The 17,262-nt window shown below is 39.1% G+C and overlaps 1 protein-coding gene across 2 annotated transcripts in view; it reads right to left on the bottom strand.

Annotated features, from left to right (window-relative positions):
• Nucleotides 1-4,496: 4,496 nt before the first annotated feature.
• ppm1aa (protein phosphatase, Mg2+/Mn2+ dependent, 1Aa) overlaps nucleotides 4,497-17,262 on the bottom strand; it is a 32,001-nt gene continuing 19,235 nt past the window's right edge. The window contains exon 6 of one of the 2 annotated variants that reach the window (XM_079528120.1): nucleotides 4,497-5,356. In XM_079528120.1, coding sequence (XP_079384246.1) covers nucleotides 5,306-5,356 — 51 coding nt within the window. In that variant the 3' untranslated portion in view covers nucleotides 4,497-5,305. Of the gene's footprint in view, nucleotides 5,357-9,535; nucleotides 9,600-17,262 lie in introns of those variants that run through there. The other variant, XM_079528121.1, reaches the window with a different exon arrangement.

The following is a 17,262-nucleotide window of genomic DNA, read 5'->3' as shown; positions in this document are numbered from 1 at the left end:
TGTTCACAAGCACACTTGTTGTAAAACGAAACCGACTTACAACTGTACGCTTTATTCCGTCTACACCAAATGTCTTTGCCAAAAATAGCCTATGTACAAGCTCAGAACAAGTGTGTTCTCTGAGCTTGTAGATCAGCTGTTTTTGGCAAATGTTCTCCCAAGAATAGGGGGTGTTGGTGTTCAAGTTGTTTTAGTGTTGCTTGGCACAATTTTGTGTCTCTTAATAACCCTGCTGTCCCTATTTTGGGCATGTCAAAAATATTGAAAAACAGCAGATCTACAAGCTTACAATGCCTCTCATTGTAACATGCTTTGAGCTTGTAGATCAGCTATTATTGCTGTTCACCATATGGCAAATGTATGGCTTAAGTGGTAAAAAAGAAAAAGAAAGGGTTCAGCACCTTTCTTTGACAATACACAGAACAGGTTAGTGCCATATTACATATAAGTTGTGCCAGTAACTGATGTGTTTTTGTGTTTTTGTCCTTCAAGGTCTCTCTGCAACACATACTGTCATTGGTTTGAGATGCAGTCTCTTTTTTGCCAGCCAAGCTAAAGCAACCCTTTTATAAAGCACAAGGCTACAGCGAGTCATTGATGATAAAGAAATAAGATTTTGAATTTAGACATGGCTGGCACCACACCACAAACACAAATATGTGTTTGTTTCATTTTCTCCTCCAAGCATGTAGCATGGGAGTGGTGAAATGTAACAACAAAAATAGCTAAAACAGTTTTGGTATTTCTATTATTTGTATAGTCGTATATACTTCCACTTAAAGAAAGTATATACGACTTTAAGTGGTTAACTTTCTCAGGAAAGTAGTCCTCCATACTACCACCATCTACATTGACTATTATCGCTTCTCATTGAATGTCTAACACTGTGAAAGGCATGTGAATCACTACAATACTGCAAGGAATCCTCTTAAAAAGCCAATGATAAGCACAGCAGTCAGTGCAGCGATGCCATCGTTCGAATGCCTTCTTGATAACCAAACACAGCTTGTATTTTATGTTGAGACAACATTGTTCAAATAAGGGGTTTGCTTTCAATGGGCATATTCCCAGTGACATTTAACATTAACCTTGACATCCTGAGTGGCTGGTAGAGCGGCCGGATGGGAACCAGGAGGTTCCCAGTTCGATCCCGGGCTCCCCCAGAGTTAGTGTCGAAGTGTCCTTGAGCAAGACTCCGAACCCCTAATGTGCAGATTGGTGGCTTACATGGTTTCCTCATGCGTAAATGGGTGAATGTAATGCACAATCTATGCAAAGCGCTTTGGATAAAACACCATATAAATGCACCATTTACCATTTCTTTCTTTCCAAAAATACTGTCAGACGAATAACAGTCTAAGTCCACACTATTGATCCATAATATATAAATGATAGATAAGGGTTCAGGACAACGAGGCCTTTTCATGGAGGGGTCAGTCTGAAATTTGGACTTAGACTGTTTTTCGTCTGTGGTACTCATATGACAAAGTATAAAATAGGGCTTAAGTGATTAAACCGGGAAAGCATTTGTGTCATTTTAGATTTTTGCGTTGGCTATTAAAAAATAGCAGATATACGTACAAGCTTACAGTTTGAAATTTTTTGAAAAATCTTGAAAGTGTGAGAACTAGTGATTTAGAAGGTATTTATAGAATTGTCCTCATGCAGGTCGAAATGGGTTAAAGCAAATAAGGTGTTGTCGTGTCCCAACAAGGTCTGTAACAGTTTCTCTCTAATCTGTGGAGAACGCAGCCTCTTTGGGTCACAACAGGTGTAAAGAGAATGGGTGTGAGTCCTCAGGGGTCAGACGTGACCAGCTAAAGTCTGAGGACTGTGTCACACTGGAGTGGCTCGAGGGCCTGCGCTAACACCCCTCGCTCCATTAACAACTTTCATCACATTGACAAGACCTCCATTTCATTAGTTTTTCAACAGTGTCAACAAGTTGAGTGTATCTGTCTGTGGATGTTTCCAGGACTTTCACCGTCAGGACCCCAACTCTGACACCAATTAAAGAGATTACGTCTTAAGCCGAGAGGAAAACTATAGCAGTGTGTTGCCACGGTGATTGCTTTTGACAAGGTCACAAGGAACAGTGCAGTTGTGCATGACCTTAACAGACACATTTTTGTTTTTATTTCTCACAATCTTCCTAATGATGAAGATCATGAGGAGATGATTGAAACACACTTTAATTTATGATATGCACTAGGGCACACAATGAGACCAAATCTAAACATCGCTTGTTTCTGCACACAATTATGTGTGAACAATTATGGTCATCTGATTAGGCAAATAACAAAGAAATCTGTCTGATCTGCTAACACTAACCTGTTTATATTAGGACCAGACATTAAACAGACTATTAATGCAGGGTACCATTATTGTTTTATTCTAGAGTACGTACCAAGAAACCCATTTGTATTATTCTACTGAATTTAATTCATTTTAGACATTTAGCAAAAAAAAATCTTACAAGTTCGACCACATAAAGGGATTGATGTATGGTGAAAGAATTATGGCTATTGTCTGTTGTGAAAATAGCTGAACTACAAGCTACATTGCAATGCAATGCAATGCACTTTGAGCTTGTAGATCTGCTATATGTTCAGTACATAAGTACAGTAAAGTATAAATGAGGCTTTTATACCGATATACCCTGTAAAACCTGTCTGGGGAAGGAGAGTGCTATTAGCAACCATAATTTGAATAGGGTTGTATATATATTCCTTAACAATGTTTAAGGTAGAACAAGACAAGATAAAATGAAAATACTACATAACCTTGTCCCCCATAATGCAAGGTCATTCCATAACCTTGAAACATCAAAACAAACCAACAACTATGCCAATTAGTGTATAAGATAAATGCATATCTACTAGCTAGCATAATGCAGACAACCAAACCATCTGTCAGATGAACTGCCCCATCTACAATCAATGTCATATTTACAAGTATTTCTTTAAACACTAGAGGACACAAAGAAAATCTGAAATATACTGCTGGCTATTTTAAATGATATAAACAAATTCAGCTATCTCATGCACATGCACATGCATGTGCGCGCACGTGCACGCGCACGCGCACACACACACACACACACACACACACACACACACACACACACACACACACACTCTGTGACAACATACATGGTGACGCACAAGCATTAAAATGTAGTCAACTTATATATAATGTTTTAGATATGTACATCTCAAAATAAAGTAATACTATAAACAGGTTGATTGAAAATCGAAAATGTATAACTGAAGTTCATATGACATTCATTGGTAATTTAACAAAATGGGATTAAACAATTAATTTATCATAAAATTACGATACATAGCACAAACTAATTCATTATTAGGATATTCAGTTAAGCCTGTTAAGCTTTAATTAACATAAATCTAGTTTTTTCACAGCAAGAGGTATATCCTATTATTTTGTGATGACTAAACTGGCCCTATAGATAGACTATAATTCACAGAATTCCAAGGTCTTTAAAACAATACATGTTTGGCCTCTACCTCTACACGGTGAGTGTAATGCAACTTATTTCAGAGTTAAATTAACACTGATGATTTTGCTGTGCAGTGTAGTACAAGTTTTCATAATTATGATCATGTCCTACCTTGGTGTCGAGGGTATGATTCATTCTGAAACAGTTTTGTACGGTAGGGGAGGACATTTAGACCTGACCTCCTACCCCACAGAATTTCTACTTTTTGCGTGATTTCACGTTAATTGGCCGCAGTTGAAGTGCAAGCCGTAAATCAAGAAGTGCAGAGTGTATTAATGAGTTGGACCACCCAAGAAACTATTTTCTCTCCACTTTCTTGGTGGACAATAGAAGGACACTCGAATCTGCCATGGCCTGAAAACCCTGAATGAACATTCACAAGAGCAGTGGTCCCCCGCTGTCACACTTCCAGCAGGCTAATGACTGTGCACAAGGACTGATTAAAGTATTTCAAAAAGGTAATAAAGTATTATGAACAATAACCGAGATCATTGTATCTAAAGTTAGGCCACCATGTTTCACTGCAGCTTACATAATGCTACATGTGTGGGATGGAGATTGACACAGGCTGACTTAAACAGGGCTCCAAGCAGCTGGCAAACAACAGAAAAATATCAGGTTTTCATCTTCATGGCAATAGTCTACTATTGACTATAGACTAATGCTATTGACTCTATAGCATAAACAATAACAGTTCATTTTCTTTTTAGAAAGATACATGTTTAGAGTTTCTTCTATTTATTTAATCTTCAAGAAATTCTTTATAGCTCTGTGATAGTTAATGTTTTGAATCAATCAGAACAATTTGTATCTTTGTTGCCGTAGTCTATAATTTCAGTTAGCTATTGAAGAATGTTTACTAGTCTATGGGAAAAATATCTGTCACTGAAGTTCTCAATAGATTATCAAGGGAAATTGCAAAGCAAACCATCAAATTCGATTTTAAGAAATCTCCTTTTCCAGAAGCGTGCACGTTCTTAACACCAGTTTATTGAGAAAAGAAAAGAAAAATCGGTTAGTCCAATTGTCTTCCATTATAACATCCACAAAGCAAGACCAATAGTTATTAAAATACCAAGGCTAATGTTGATTGAATGTCTATCCAGGGTACAAAAAGCATGTTTTACATAAAACATCCTTCAAGGGAACAGGAACATGGTATTAAAATAAAAAACCATATCGCTGAAAGCAGGGCCAGGTAGCCCAACTCAAGTGAAAGCTGAGAATACCACACAAAAAAAGATATAAAATAGAAAAAATAAGAGTAAATTAGGCTAAAGTAAGGAAATCCATTAAAGATCAAAGTGCCATGGCTTCTGATCAAAATTAGACCCAATCTACTTCCTTGACGCCATTGTCTATGCTGTCTCTTACACTTACACCATTAAATAATTTCCAGAAATTCTGTTTTCATTGTTTTACAAATACGCAACACCTCATGTATAGACCATACATAATATAGACAGTGTTCAGTCTAGATTAGCTGTGATATATTGTATGAAAGTAAACTAAACTGACAGTTCAACAAATACAAAAATGTATACTAGAACAAATCAAAATATTTGGGGTTTCAAGGTTGAATTAAAAGCCTTGGCTGTCTCATAGCTATTCCAATGTGGTAAAATACCAGTGTTTATGAAATAAAAATAAACCTGTTTAGTCCTTATATATTATGTGTGGCTTGCTGCATGAACTGTTGCATCAAGGCTTCTGTTTTCTTTTTCGCTCTGTCCTCTGCTGGGCAAGAGCAGCCCATGAGGAAGTCCTCTAGAGGCTGAATGGCTCTTATAAGCGACTTTTGTTCTCCAACATTGTGGCTTCCACACAGACATCCTTCTGCAGAAAAAAAAGAAACATTTCCTGCCACACCTGTTGATGAATTGTGCATCTGTGTGAGGCTAGCACAGTAATAAACAACAGCGTAACTGGGGGTCTAAAATAAAGTATTTCCTCTGGTGAGAGAAAAGCACACTTTGTAACTAATTAGAAGTAATCTGTCAATTACAGAGGATATATAGAGTTTAATGCCTGGTATAGATGGTGCATTTGTGCATCATGCTGATAGCACAGGATTCATGTCATAGTCTACTATTGTTCTACACAAGCTAGCCTGCTTTCAGTCTAATAATACATCTTTTAAGCCATGTCACCGTTTTCACCAGTCAATAGATGGGTAATACAGTATATTGTTCAACCACTCCTTTATTTAGTTAACAGTGCAAGTACATTTATACAAGGACAGACGACATTAATCAATGTTGTGAATGTACCAGCTTTAGTCAGCTGGCTTCAACTGTAGTCTCTTTTCAGGCATTTCTTATACTTGTTTCCGGTTTGTCAGTATAATAGAATTGTACAATGGTCGAAAAAGTTTCCTCAATAACTTATAAACTAAATAAACTAATAAACTTTGGCCACATTGGCACTTGCATTGGCAGGCATACTATTCCAACATTCTGAAGTTGATTTTGTAGTTTATTTTCCACTTCAAGTGGAAAACTATAGATTTAAAACACGAGACTAGTAAGCAGGTGCATCAGACAAATGAACGAGTGTTATAATTTCATAGGTATATGTCCAGACGCCAAGGGCATGCCAATATGCAAGCATGGTAGACAGTATTGACACACGCAAATTCTAACACACCCATTATTAATTTGATTAGCTGCATCTGTGTTGCTTACATCACTGTGTACACAGTGATGGTAGCCAGCCATGCTTTTACACTACTAAATCAGCCTAGGGTGTCGTTGTGTTGCGTCCCTTAAGAAAATGCCAGCCTGTTGGAGTGACGTATATACTGTATACTAAATAATGGAGGAATACAGAAAAGGTCCCAACAGTAACATACAGTGAGTATACTGTACGTATATTATGTGAAATATATACATAGATTACACAGAGGGCTACAGACTCAAAATCTACAGTTGTGCATTTGTGTTGTTTTTCTTCTTTTTATATTTGTACTGTTTTAACGCACCAAGATATTTGTGCTGCCTGCAATGTTGCCACAGCAATTGTAAGCATGTGACAATAAAGATGTGTGTAACCATTCTGAATAAATGAAGCAGCCTGATGTGATTCAAAGCAATGAATAGCTGCAAAACTATAATCTACTCCTTGGGATTGTGGGTGGGGGGAGGGTGGGATAGGGGATTGAGTTTTATTTTTATATTTTATGTGTCTGTCTAATACTTGCCCCTGGGCTATTGTCGAAAAACCTGAATAAAAAGATTTTGAAAAGAAAGAAAACTATAATCTACATGTACAGTATGAACCTCTGAATGCTTATATAACCTATGAACCATCTAATGAATAGCTACATATAACCTACATCGCTACATGTATGAACCTTAAATTAGTACTTATAGCCTATGAACCTGTGAATGAACCCATAACCTCATGTATGAAGTGAACGTCCTCTGAATGAATACCCATGATCTTTGAACATCTGAATGAATATTTATAACCTATGAACCTAGTATAAATGAATACATATAACCGACAACCCTATACATTCATAACTCCAAAGGTTTTTGTGCAGTACAATATATACAGTAAGACAAAATATGTTGGCTGCTTGCCAGAATTTATTCACAACCCTCTATGGACACAGAGCACAAGTCACGTAACTTATATAACTAGAAGCATATTCCCATAGTAACCTTTCAGGGGTCATGGTAACAAACTTTAAAAGACAATTCAAGAAAAGAAACTGTCCGGGAAATATACAGTACATATTTAGTGGTAATCGTTGGACCATATAACAAGTGCTTGTTTGTAAGCTGCATTTGTTCAAGATGCAGTGGTGGTCATACAGCAATAATAGATACCTAAAGCAACCTGCTACTGAACTTGGTGGAGCTTTAGAGCAAGCATCTTAGATCAGCACCATTGTTTACCACAGACGATTCATTTGAACAGTCTGGTGAGGTCAACAAACAACAAATGCACTCATGAGGTACCAAGGCAGCAGCTGGATGAAGCCAGGAACACGACCCACTTGATCACTCTCCAGAATGGATGGCTTTTAAAATCCAAGGTCATAGCAATGCTTGATGTCAATTTATCAAGTGACTGATGACATTAGAGACATTTTCACAATGTCCAGAGTAGACTAACTCAAGTACAGTATATATACATGGAACTTGGATGCACAATCAGGGATGGAACTTGAAGACTGTGTGTAGTAGATTGGTGGACGGTGGTGCTGTAATAGTGGATGCATTATTAGTGCAATAAGCCTATCTCACAGAATTTCGTCCGCCCCCTTTTTACGCCCCCTTTCGGGGCTAGTGGTGATAGCGTGACGTCACTCCATAGACACTACATGTTAACAGAGGTTATTTAAGAAGTCTACAACTTTTGTTTTCTCAAGGTAAGGTTTGTTCTATCTGTTCGAGCTGATTTACCATCTTGTTTGCTTCATAATAATATTGGTCTGTCACATTTTTACATTAGAAAATGTACTTAGATTCTCCAGAGAAAAGAACGTGTAAATGCTAATGTTAAATGACACCACTATCTACCGGAAGTGGGCGTGGAAAGCGGGCTGTGAGATAGGCCTATACCACAGTTAGAGAGCTACAAATGAGGATTTGAAATATTACTGTCGTGGAGGCCATTTATTTTACTGTAGATGAATGCAATCGCAGGAATGTAGCCCATGGTGCACAGTGTGACTTCAAATGTTAACTAAAAACGAAAACATTGTCCACAAACAATTTCTGCCCACTGACACTGAAGAGTGTCTGAACGAATGACTTCCTATATTGGTTCCCTGAATATAGATTGAAGATAATTTTTGATGATTTTTATTTTACTGACCAGTACACAATAAAAGACTGGCTTTTCCTACAAGAAGAGACACTATAAACCATGGAATGTACAGTACCAGGGAGTGGGACTACACATTCCTGGTTTGTATTGATAAGCAAAATGCTTCACAGAGGAGTGGGACACTTACACATTGTGAATGGCTTCTGACCTTGTCACATATAAATGTGCAAGGTCTGGAATTTGGTGTTGTCAATTGTTTGAGGGCACAAATAAAGCAGGAAGGCCATCAAATCAAACAAGATTTTAGTCAATTGAAATACTTAACTGAATTTTTGAAAAATCGTGAAAATATTTATTTCAGCAAACTGAAGGATTTAGATGGATTTTTTTAAATTTTGAGGTCAGGCCTAAATGGGTCAAATGATAAGGGACAATATCGGTGGCACCCAACTGTATTGACAAGAAAGAGACATGGAGAAAGTGGTACAGACAGCTGGGGCATTAAGGCCACTGTGGCCTCAGGGGATCCCATTTTTTGAGGGGCACAATGCCAAACTGAGGGGCAACTAAGGCCACTGAGGGGCACAAGGCCAAACTGAGGGGCACAAGGCCAAACTGAGGGGCAACTAAGGCCACTGAGGGGCAACGATAGCCTGGCCTTTTGTGGCCTCCCTGAAATTCCTCCCCTGCATGCAACCCATATAAAAGAAAGAATGCTGGAAAAAAAATCATCTTTCTCAGTGACTGGTCTCCTAGTGATGAGTGATAAGAATGGGACAAAAGGTTTTCCGGGCTAGAGATGTTGGATAGTTTTTTTTCTTCATCGATTTTTTTTTAATACAGTATGTAAAAGGACAATGCTGTGTGGAACTCTGTGGAACCCTCCACATGTCACCTTCTGTTACAGGTTTGAGTATTGTCCAATGAGCTGCCTGTCAAACCTGTCTTCTTTTACATGTGGCTATGTTGTTTTTGTCACGGATACATCATACTAGACTACAAGTCTAGTGTACTAGTCAAGTTTCCATCCCTGTACACATCGAGTAATAACTCAAATAAGGTTTTGGACCATTGTTAGGAATACCATTATACAATAACCATGGTGGGTGTGTAGTTGTGTACATAAAAAGCATATGAAATTATAAACAAACAAGTCTATGTGGAGTCGGACATACATGGAAAGACATTCTAGTAAAACAATGAGGGCATGATGGGTACTCAGTAATGTGATAGAGTGGTTGACTTCCTTTGATTAGTTCCCGCTTTAGCTGTAACCGCGGAAGAAGAGAATGTCTGGGTCCTGGGGAGGAGAAGATCAGGGTGAAGGTGAACTATGGAGGAACAGTGTGAGGCTTTTTATACTTTGCCGTGCGACCGTGACACAACGTATACGTTCCCGTTATGTTAGTCTTTAAAGGATATTTATTATGTATATGTGTATGCATGTGACAAATGAATGGGAAAAAACTAATACACGCTCTTGGTAAAGTGTTGGGCCACCACGTGCACGAGAACAGTTGCAATGAAGTCTATGGAACTCACATGGAGGGATGGAACACCCTTCTAACAAAGGATATTCCCTTATTTGGTGTTTTAATGATGATGAAAGGACGTGCTTTCTGCTTTCTGGTGACTTTGAAGGCCATATATGATTCAGATCATTTTCATATCGTTGCTGTCGGGAAGAAACCTCCTAACTCCATTTTTGAGGTTTTTGATTTATTTGCATAAATCAGTGCTATTGAACACCCTTTACATCTAGATGTGTTGGTTAGAAAAATATTAAATCAATGAAAAGTAGTAAAAAGCACTTCAGACAAAATCTCTTTACCCTCAAACTGTCTGCTAAAATCAGCTAACTCCACCACCTCTCCCCCTCTCATGCAAGTAATTGACAATATATAAAGTCACAACACTAACTTTGATGAGGCAGAATTGCTTTGTTTTAAAAAATATAAGGTTTTCGTCATTTCCTGAGAAAGATTTTTTTCTGAAAAATGAACATTTTGGAGTTAGGTGGTTTTTTCCCGACAGCAGAGATATTCAACAACCCATTCATTGCCCTGTGAATGGGGGCATTGAAAGAGATCACTCCCATAAGGACAAAGGTGTTTTTCAATATAGGATAAAGGTGATCGCGCAGAGCTTTTAAATATTATTCTTGGATCATTTTTGATAATAAACCAGGTAAAAGAAAAGGTAGACATGCAGGATATAATGGGAGTTGGAGTCGTGTCCTAATGACCTACCCTGTTCTGTAGTTACTTTGATCGTTTTTTATCATCATCTTGATCCAAAATCAAAGTCAGCAGAGTCTGCTCAGCATTTTTATGCATGCGACAGAAAATGATAGAATTTTAATTGCTTAATTGTATTAATGCAGTACACCTGTATTTGTTATATGCTTCTCCACTCATTATTCTGTTTTTACCTTTAATTTGTCACTTATATATGTACATTATGTACCATGTGTATGCCAGTATCTAGTGTGAATTTGTGTAGCCAGTCAATGTCAGAAATTGCTTGTACTTTTAGTTTTGTATCTCATATTGACACCTCATGACTGACAAAAAAATCAAATAATGAAAACAAAAAAAAGAAAACTATTGAACTACACAATCGTACGACAAAGTCTAAAGGCTTACCAGCAGTGACAGCATGCAGGATCAATCATTCAGTGGAAGCATGCTACTGACAGACTTCTAAACAGCATGCAAGGAGGGCAAGAAAAAGACACTTTGGAGGTAGTAAGGGGGACAAACATTGCCACATTAAGTGGAGAGAAAAGTCAATACCAACTGAGGGCTCTCCAGAGCAATAACAATATGACACGTCTGCACAGGGTCACAAATGTTTCAATCTCACCACGGCCAACCGAAAAGCCCAAGCTGACAGACAGACGAGAGACCATGCTCGATCAGAATAGACTGCAGGTACAAAAGAAAAACTCTTAACATCAGTCCCATATCCATCAATACACATTCACAGTAAGATACAATACGTTGTTCTTTGGGGAATGGGACGAATGAAGAAAATTGCTGTTATGGATTGACGGAAGACAATGACAGACGTACCGAACAAATAAGCCTTTTTGGAAGTGTGACGTTAATACAGCTGCGCTTCAGAAAACCTTACACACAAGAAGAGATAAGGTGAACAATCAAGTGTCTTTTGAAAACTCGAAACTAAATGACAGAAAAACAGAACCACTATGGTTGCTCAAGCTGTGACATAGCAACAGTCAGCCACACAGCCCCTTACCAAACAAGGCCTTTATTTCCTCAACACAATGAAAAAAGGAAATAAGTAATAATATATCAAATTTTAATGCCTTTTTAGGTTTGTTTTTAGTTCAATGTTTGTTTTAAAAATAACACCCGTGTGAAGTGAGGGGCGCTAATATATGATGTAAATTTTCCCTTCATTGTCAATGGCGTTTTTAAAACAAACATTGAACTAAAAACAAACATTAAACCTGTATATAGGAGGGGCTAGCGCCCCTCAAAAACGCCATTGACAATGAAGGGAAAATGTACGTCATATTGTCCCTCATTACGTCATATTGTCTCTTTATTGTTAATGGCCTTTAATGTTTGTGTTGGCACAGTTTGTTTTACATCACCATTACATCACCTAATCAACATGAGTTAGACTTTAATATATTAGCGCCCCTCACTTCACATGGGTGTAGTCTCTGTGACATCTATAGGGTCCGCAGTCTGCCTTCAAAGATGAGGAACATGCATGAATTTGACTGTCCACTTCCTGATTGGTTGGCTGATTTTCTGGCAGAAAAGGTTTGGACCAATGACAAAGATTCTAGGAAAATCTTTGAATGCAGACTAGAGGTGTCACAGAGACTTTTTTGGGAGCCTTTAATCCATTGCTGGCTGTCTGAATGCTAAAACAAAAACAAAAGAAAATCATACAAATTTGATATATATGGAATGATGCAAGTTGAAAATGCATGCCCCACCCAGTTGTGTCCCTTATATGCCCATATGTGGAGTTCTTTGTCAGGCATGCCCAAATATGGAGCCTATGCAGATGTCAGAACATATTTGTGATGTCAGAACAGGCCAGCTCCATATATGGAGCCTGGGCAGGGGCCCTGTCCAGATCCCGGGCAGAGCCTTTTTGTGGTGGTTCTGGACAACCGTGGGTCCGACCGACTCGACACCGGGCACTGCACTGCCCTGTGGGGGTGTGGAACGCGTGTGTTGAATTTGAAGTCGGTGGGGCGAACGGTTCTCGAGTTACGTGGATTACAGACATACAAACGTACAGAGGCTTGGTGCATTTATAGATATAGCTACATTAAGGGGCACATCTTTCCCTCACTACTGATCAATCGGTGCCATATCTCAACCAACTGGGCTGAGCGGAAAGCCACAGCTGACATTAATCCTAAATCTTCCAGTCGGTGCAGAGGAACGACAGGACATGATATTTTGGTGTGAGACAATGCTGATACAGGCTCCAATGAGGTAAGTTGCTGATGCTAATGAGTGTATCTGTGGGTTCTTAACAAGGCTGCCTCGTTTGGTGTCCTAATTTACAGTGAACTGCGTCCGAGGGGTGCAGGATAATGAGCTGGGATTCCCAGGGCAGTGGCTTGTGTAAGCCACCTCATGTGTGTGTGTGTGTGTGTGTGTGTGTGTGTGGGGGGGGGGGGTCACTCACTGCTGCAGTGAGTGAGAGACAGACACTGAAAGAGAGTGTATGACAAAGTGAGAGAGCAAGGACATTTCTCATGCCGTGTCCATGTCTGTAGGTTGGAGAAGGGCACAGAGTGGAAGGGGGAGGGGCGGGTGTGGGCTGATGGGGCTAGATGTCATCTCTGCCCGATCTGCTTGTTTGTATACTCCAATCATTGAATCGCTATGGCCATGTGAGAAAAGCTTGTGTTCTCTGTGACAAACTGACCTCGGGCAACAAGTACACTCACAAAAAGAGAAAATGGAGAGAGGGGGAGAGAGAGATAAAAAGAGAGAGGGAGAGCAGGGTGGGGGGAGGCAGATGCAATGAAAGAAATGATAACTGCACAGCAGAACAAAGGCAAAAATGTTGAATGTCGTTTTCCAATGTGAGAATTTAATCGAGGGCAAATTCTGTCTGGTTTGACCCTAGTGGTTATTGATACACCAGTCCAGCTTATCAATAAGCCATGAAATACTTAACTGTCCAGGAGAAAGACTTAAATCTCTGAACAAGATCCCATGCTTTTCTGTACAATATCTCTCCCTTTATGGGGCAATCATGAAAAGAAAAAGGGTCCCTGACTCCCTGGTGTGCTCTAAAGCAAATTAGTAAATACAGAGCTCAGTGACCTCGGTATAGAAACCATCCACAGAGTAAGCAGTGAGCCCTGCCACCCCCACCTCTTTACTGCTGTGTCTGCACTGCTGCATTAGTCAAGCTCAAATGGGTTTCCAGCATGAGAAACAGAGCATGACATGCGCTGAACAATGGCAGGCAGATGACGGTCCGGCTCCATTTGATGATGGCCGCGGCTGACGTGGCCATGTTTTGATGTGCCGGAATATAAGGCCAATGTGATTCATTAGCAGGCACAGGTGGCCTCAGACCTAATGAGTCACAGTTTCTATTACTTTCACATGCAAACAGTTCAATTATAAATATATACCGTACACATTAAAGCTACTTATTTTAATGAATCAATCTGCAGTGGTTGGAAGTGGTCTCCCTACTCTTCCATTGGCGATGTCGGGAAGGATACTACTTTACAGACGGCCATAGATCTGTTGTCTTAGCTTAGCTGTAGTTCGGACATTGTTAGAATTTCCTCCTTTTGTTGAAAGCGTGTTTTTAGCCAGATACTTCACAATTGGAATTGAGTGTGATAATTTATCAGTGTATTAACTGACAAAGACATACGGTAATGCCAAAAAAGGCATTACCGTACAGAACGTCAATGACCATTAAACAAACATTTGAATTTGAAAAGTACAGTTAAGATGTCTCAGTCCAAGTTCCATATCTCAATAACCACCACAAAATAACACAGATATGTATCAATCTCATAATTTACAAGACGTTGTGTAACTGTGTAACCAATTTGATTCAACATGAGAACAGCTACTGGTATTTGTAACAAACTCTAATTGGCAGAGCTAATAACAGTGCCCCCCTCTGGATAGATGACTGGTTTAATGGACCTTGTTTAGTGAGCAGGCCAGGGTATGGAGCAGTTATTCCATTCATCTGCCGTAAGACTGAATCAAATTTCACTCCATATCTAAATTCACAGATTGATCACAGATTCATAGTAAAGAAATTTGAAATTGAGGTGGTTGATGCACTAGTAACCACATAAGCATGTGGTTAGCAAGAGCCCTGGCACTAATCAACTCTCCTCCTGTGTCCCTTCACTCAAAACGTTTGATAAAATCCCCTAAAATGAAATACGTTTAAGTACCTAACACCTAATATTAAATAATGACTTTGCACCCTCCAAAATCTACACAGTAATATCCAGCATCAATTTAACCCTGAAAGTGTAAATTAATTAACACACATTGATCAACAGATCTTTTACTATTCAAGTGTCAGACTATGTCATCGAGAGAACCACAAACATTTACATTATACCTGATCTATTAACTGGTCGCCACTGAGCACCGTTTGAACGTTTGACCTTCTAACACAGCTCATGACATTATGTTGACATTTACAGTAATCCCTCCCATGGCTCCTAATCCCAGTAGCCATGGACTTCCATGACCATCATCTGATATCCAGCCTCTAACGCAGTAGTTCTCAAACCTTTTCATGTCAAGGACCCCCAAATTGGTACAAATTTGGCCACAGACCTCCAAATGAAAAGTTTGTGCCAAAGGCCCCATATAAGAATGACTGCTCTCTAACACACTGCATTCATGAGAGAGAGAGAGAGAGAGAGAGAGAGAGAGAGAGAGAGAGAGAGAGAGAGAGAGAGAGAGACAGACAGAGAAGACAAAGACAACTTGTCACAACTCTGATATTCACACAGGTCAATGACACCATGCTGTATGGTAGACTGACATGTCATGCAGCCATGGAAGAGCTGGTTGATTGTCACACAGAGCGGATAGCATGAAGTCATGCACCAAGCCGGAGTATGAATGCACAGTAGCCTGAGTGTGAATGCACAGTTAAAAGTGTTGATTTAAATGTTCCAAAACTGCAAAATTAGCTGATATACAGCCATGTCACATTGCAATGAGCTTGCAGATCAGTGCAACAGCACTATATGATGAAAATGGACTGGGTCCAATATTATTGTTACATTTACAGATTCACATCTAATAATTGGTCCCCGCTCCTTCATTTGCACATACATGCAATTTGTAATCTGCATTTACCCATTCTTAAATATTAGGAGCAGTATAAGTACAGCACTCTGGGAGCAGTTAAACAATGCATATTAAATCAGAACAGGCAAAATGTGTTTGGTTCTGCGGGGCCAAAACTACAACGTGATGTCATTCAGAGTTTTGGCTGGGACCCTTGGCGGGATCAGAACTACAACGTGACGTCATTCAGAGTTTTGGCTGGGGCCCTTGGCGGGATCAGAACTAGGGTTGGGATCCTATTTCCAGTGTCCCATAAGCCTTTGCGTTTTGTGTGTGCATAACCTCTTCTTCCTGTTGCTGCTGTGAACAGTGTTGAAGAGAAAAAAGCGGCCAGGTCTATGAAAAAAAGCACAAATGAAAATAACAGATCTACAAGCTCACAGTGACATGTTGTGAGGTTGTACATCTGTTATTTTCTAAAATATTGAGAATAAATTGAAAAATTTTGAATATTTTTTTAAAGATATCAACAACACAAATCTTGTATGCGGGTCCCTGGCACAAAATATTTTCAGATGGATGTCCGTGGACAATTACATATGGTGTTCCTTAACATGAAGAAATGTGGGAACCACTGGTTTAAACAACATTAGGAAGCAAGCCCAAATAAGCAATTACTGTAGTACTTACAAACAAGCCCAAAAAAAAACAACCAGCAACTACCAATATTTGCAAGCGACTTTACAGAAAAACAAGCCAAATGTTGCTTATAATAAGCAGACATGGCAACACTGGCTGAAGGAAGTGAAGCACACTAGGAGCCACAGTACATTCCTGCCGAAACAGGTGGATAGGATCTTCGTCATAACAGTCTGATTCCTATAGCGGTTCCCTTTAAAGGGATATTTCACTTTCAAAAAACCTTTGGTCATTTTTCAGAACACCCCAGAGAGTTTTTAAGTTGCTTGATTCAGCATTTAGATATTTAATATTAATTTAGCTGCCCCGCCCCCTTCCTATACAAACCCATTTTAACTTCAAACTCCACTTTAACCATGATAGATTCATCGAAAATACCCGTCTTTTATCTGGTGACTGATATTTGTCGTAATGCGTGAGGGGGCCGTGGGTTTTTCATTCACTGTTCATTTCTTTTTAATAATTGTTTTTGGAAAAGAATGAGGACCCCCTGGAGCACGGAGGAGACTAAAGAATATAAACAAATGTATAAAAAATAAATTAAAACCATAAATGAAAAACCACTGCCCTCTCACATATTAGAAGGACAATATCAGTCACCAGAAAAAAGATGGGTGTTTTTGATGAATCTATCATGGTTAAAATGGAATTTGAAGTTACAAATGGGTTGGTATAGGATGGGGGTGGGGCAGCTAAAATGAATATCAAATAACTAAATACTGAATCAAGCAACTTAAAAACTGTCTGGAGTGTTCACATAAGACGGAGTAGATGATGAAATAACCAAAAGTTTTCTTGAAAGTGAAATATCCCTTTAATTATTCCTGTAGGGCATTCCAAATGGACCCTTGCAGGTCTGTAACTTTGAGTGTACAAATGGAACCAAGTTATGGTGGTCATTGAAATTAAAAAGTTTGAGTATCACCGGTATTGTAATTATAGGCTAGAGCACCGAAGTCTGACGTCAAT

This window comes from Electrona antarctica (assembly GCF_951216825.1).
Source record: "Electrona antarctica genome assembly, chromosome: 18".
Taxonomy (NCBI): domain Eukaryota; kingdom Metazoa; phylum Chordata; class Actinopteri; order Myctophiformes; family Myctophidae; genus Electrona; species Electrona antarctica.
This window is presented reverse-complemented; position numbering and strand designations above follow the sequence as displayed.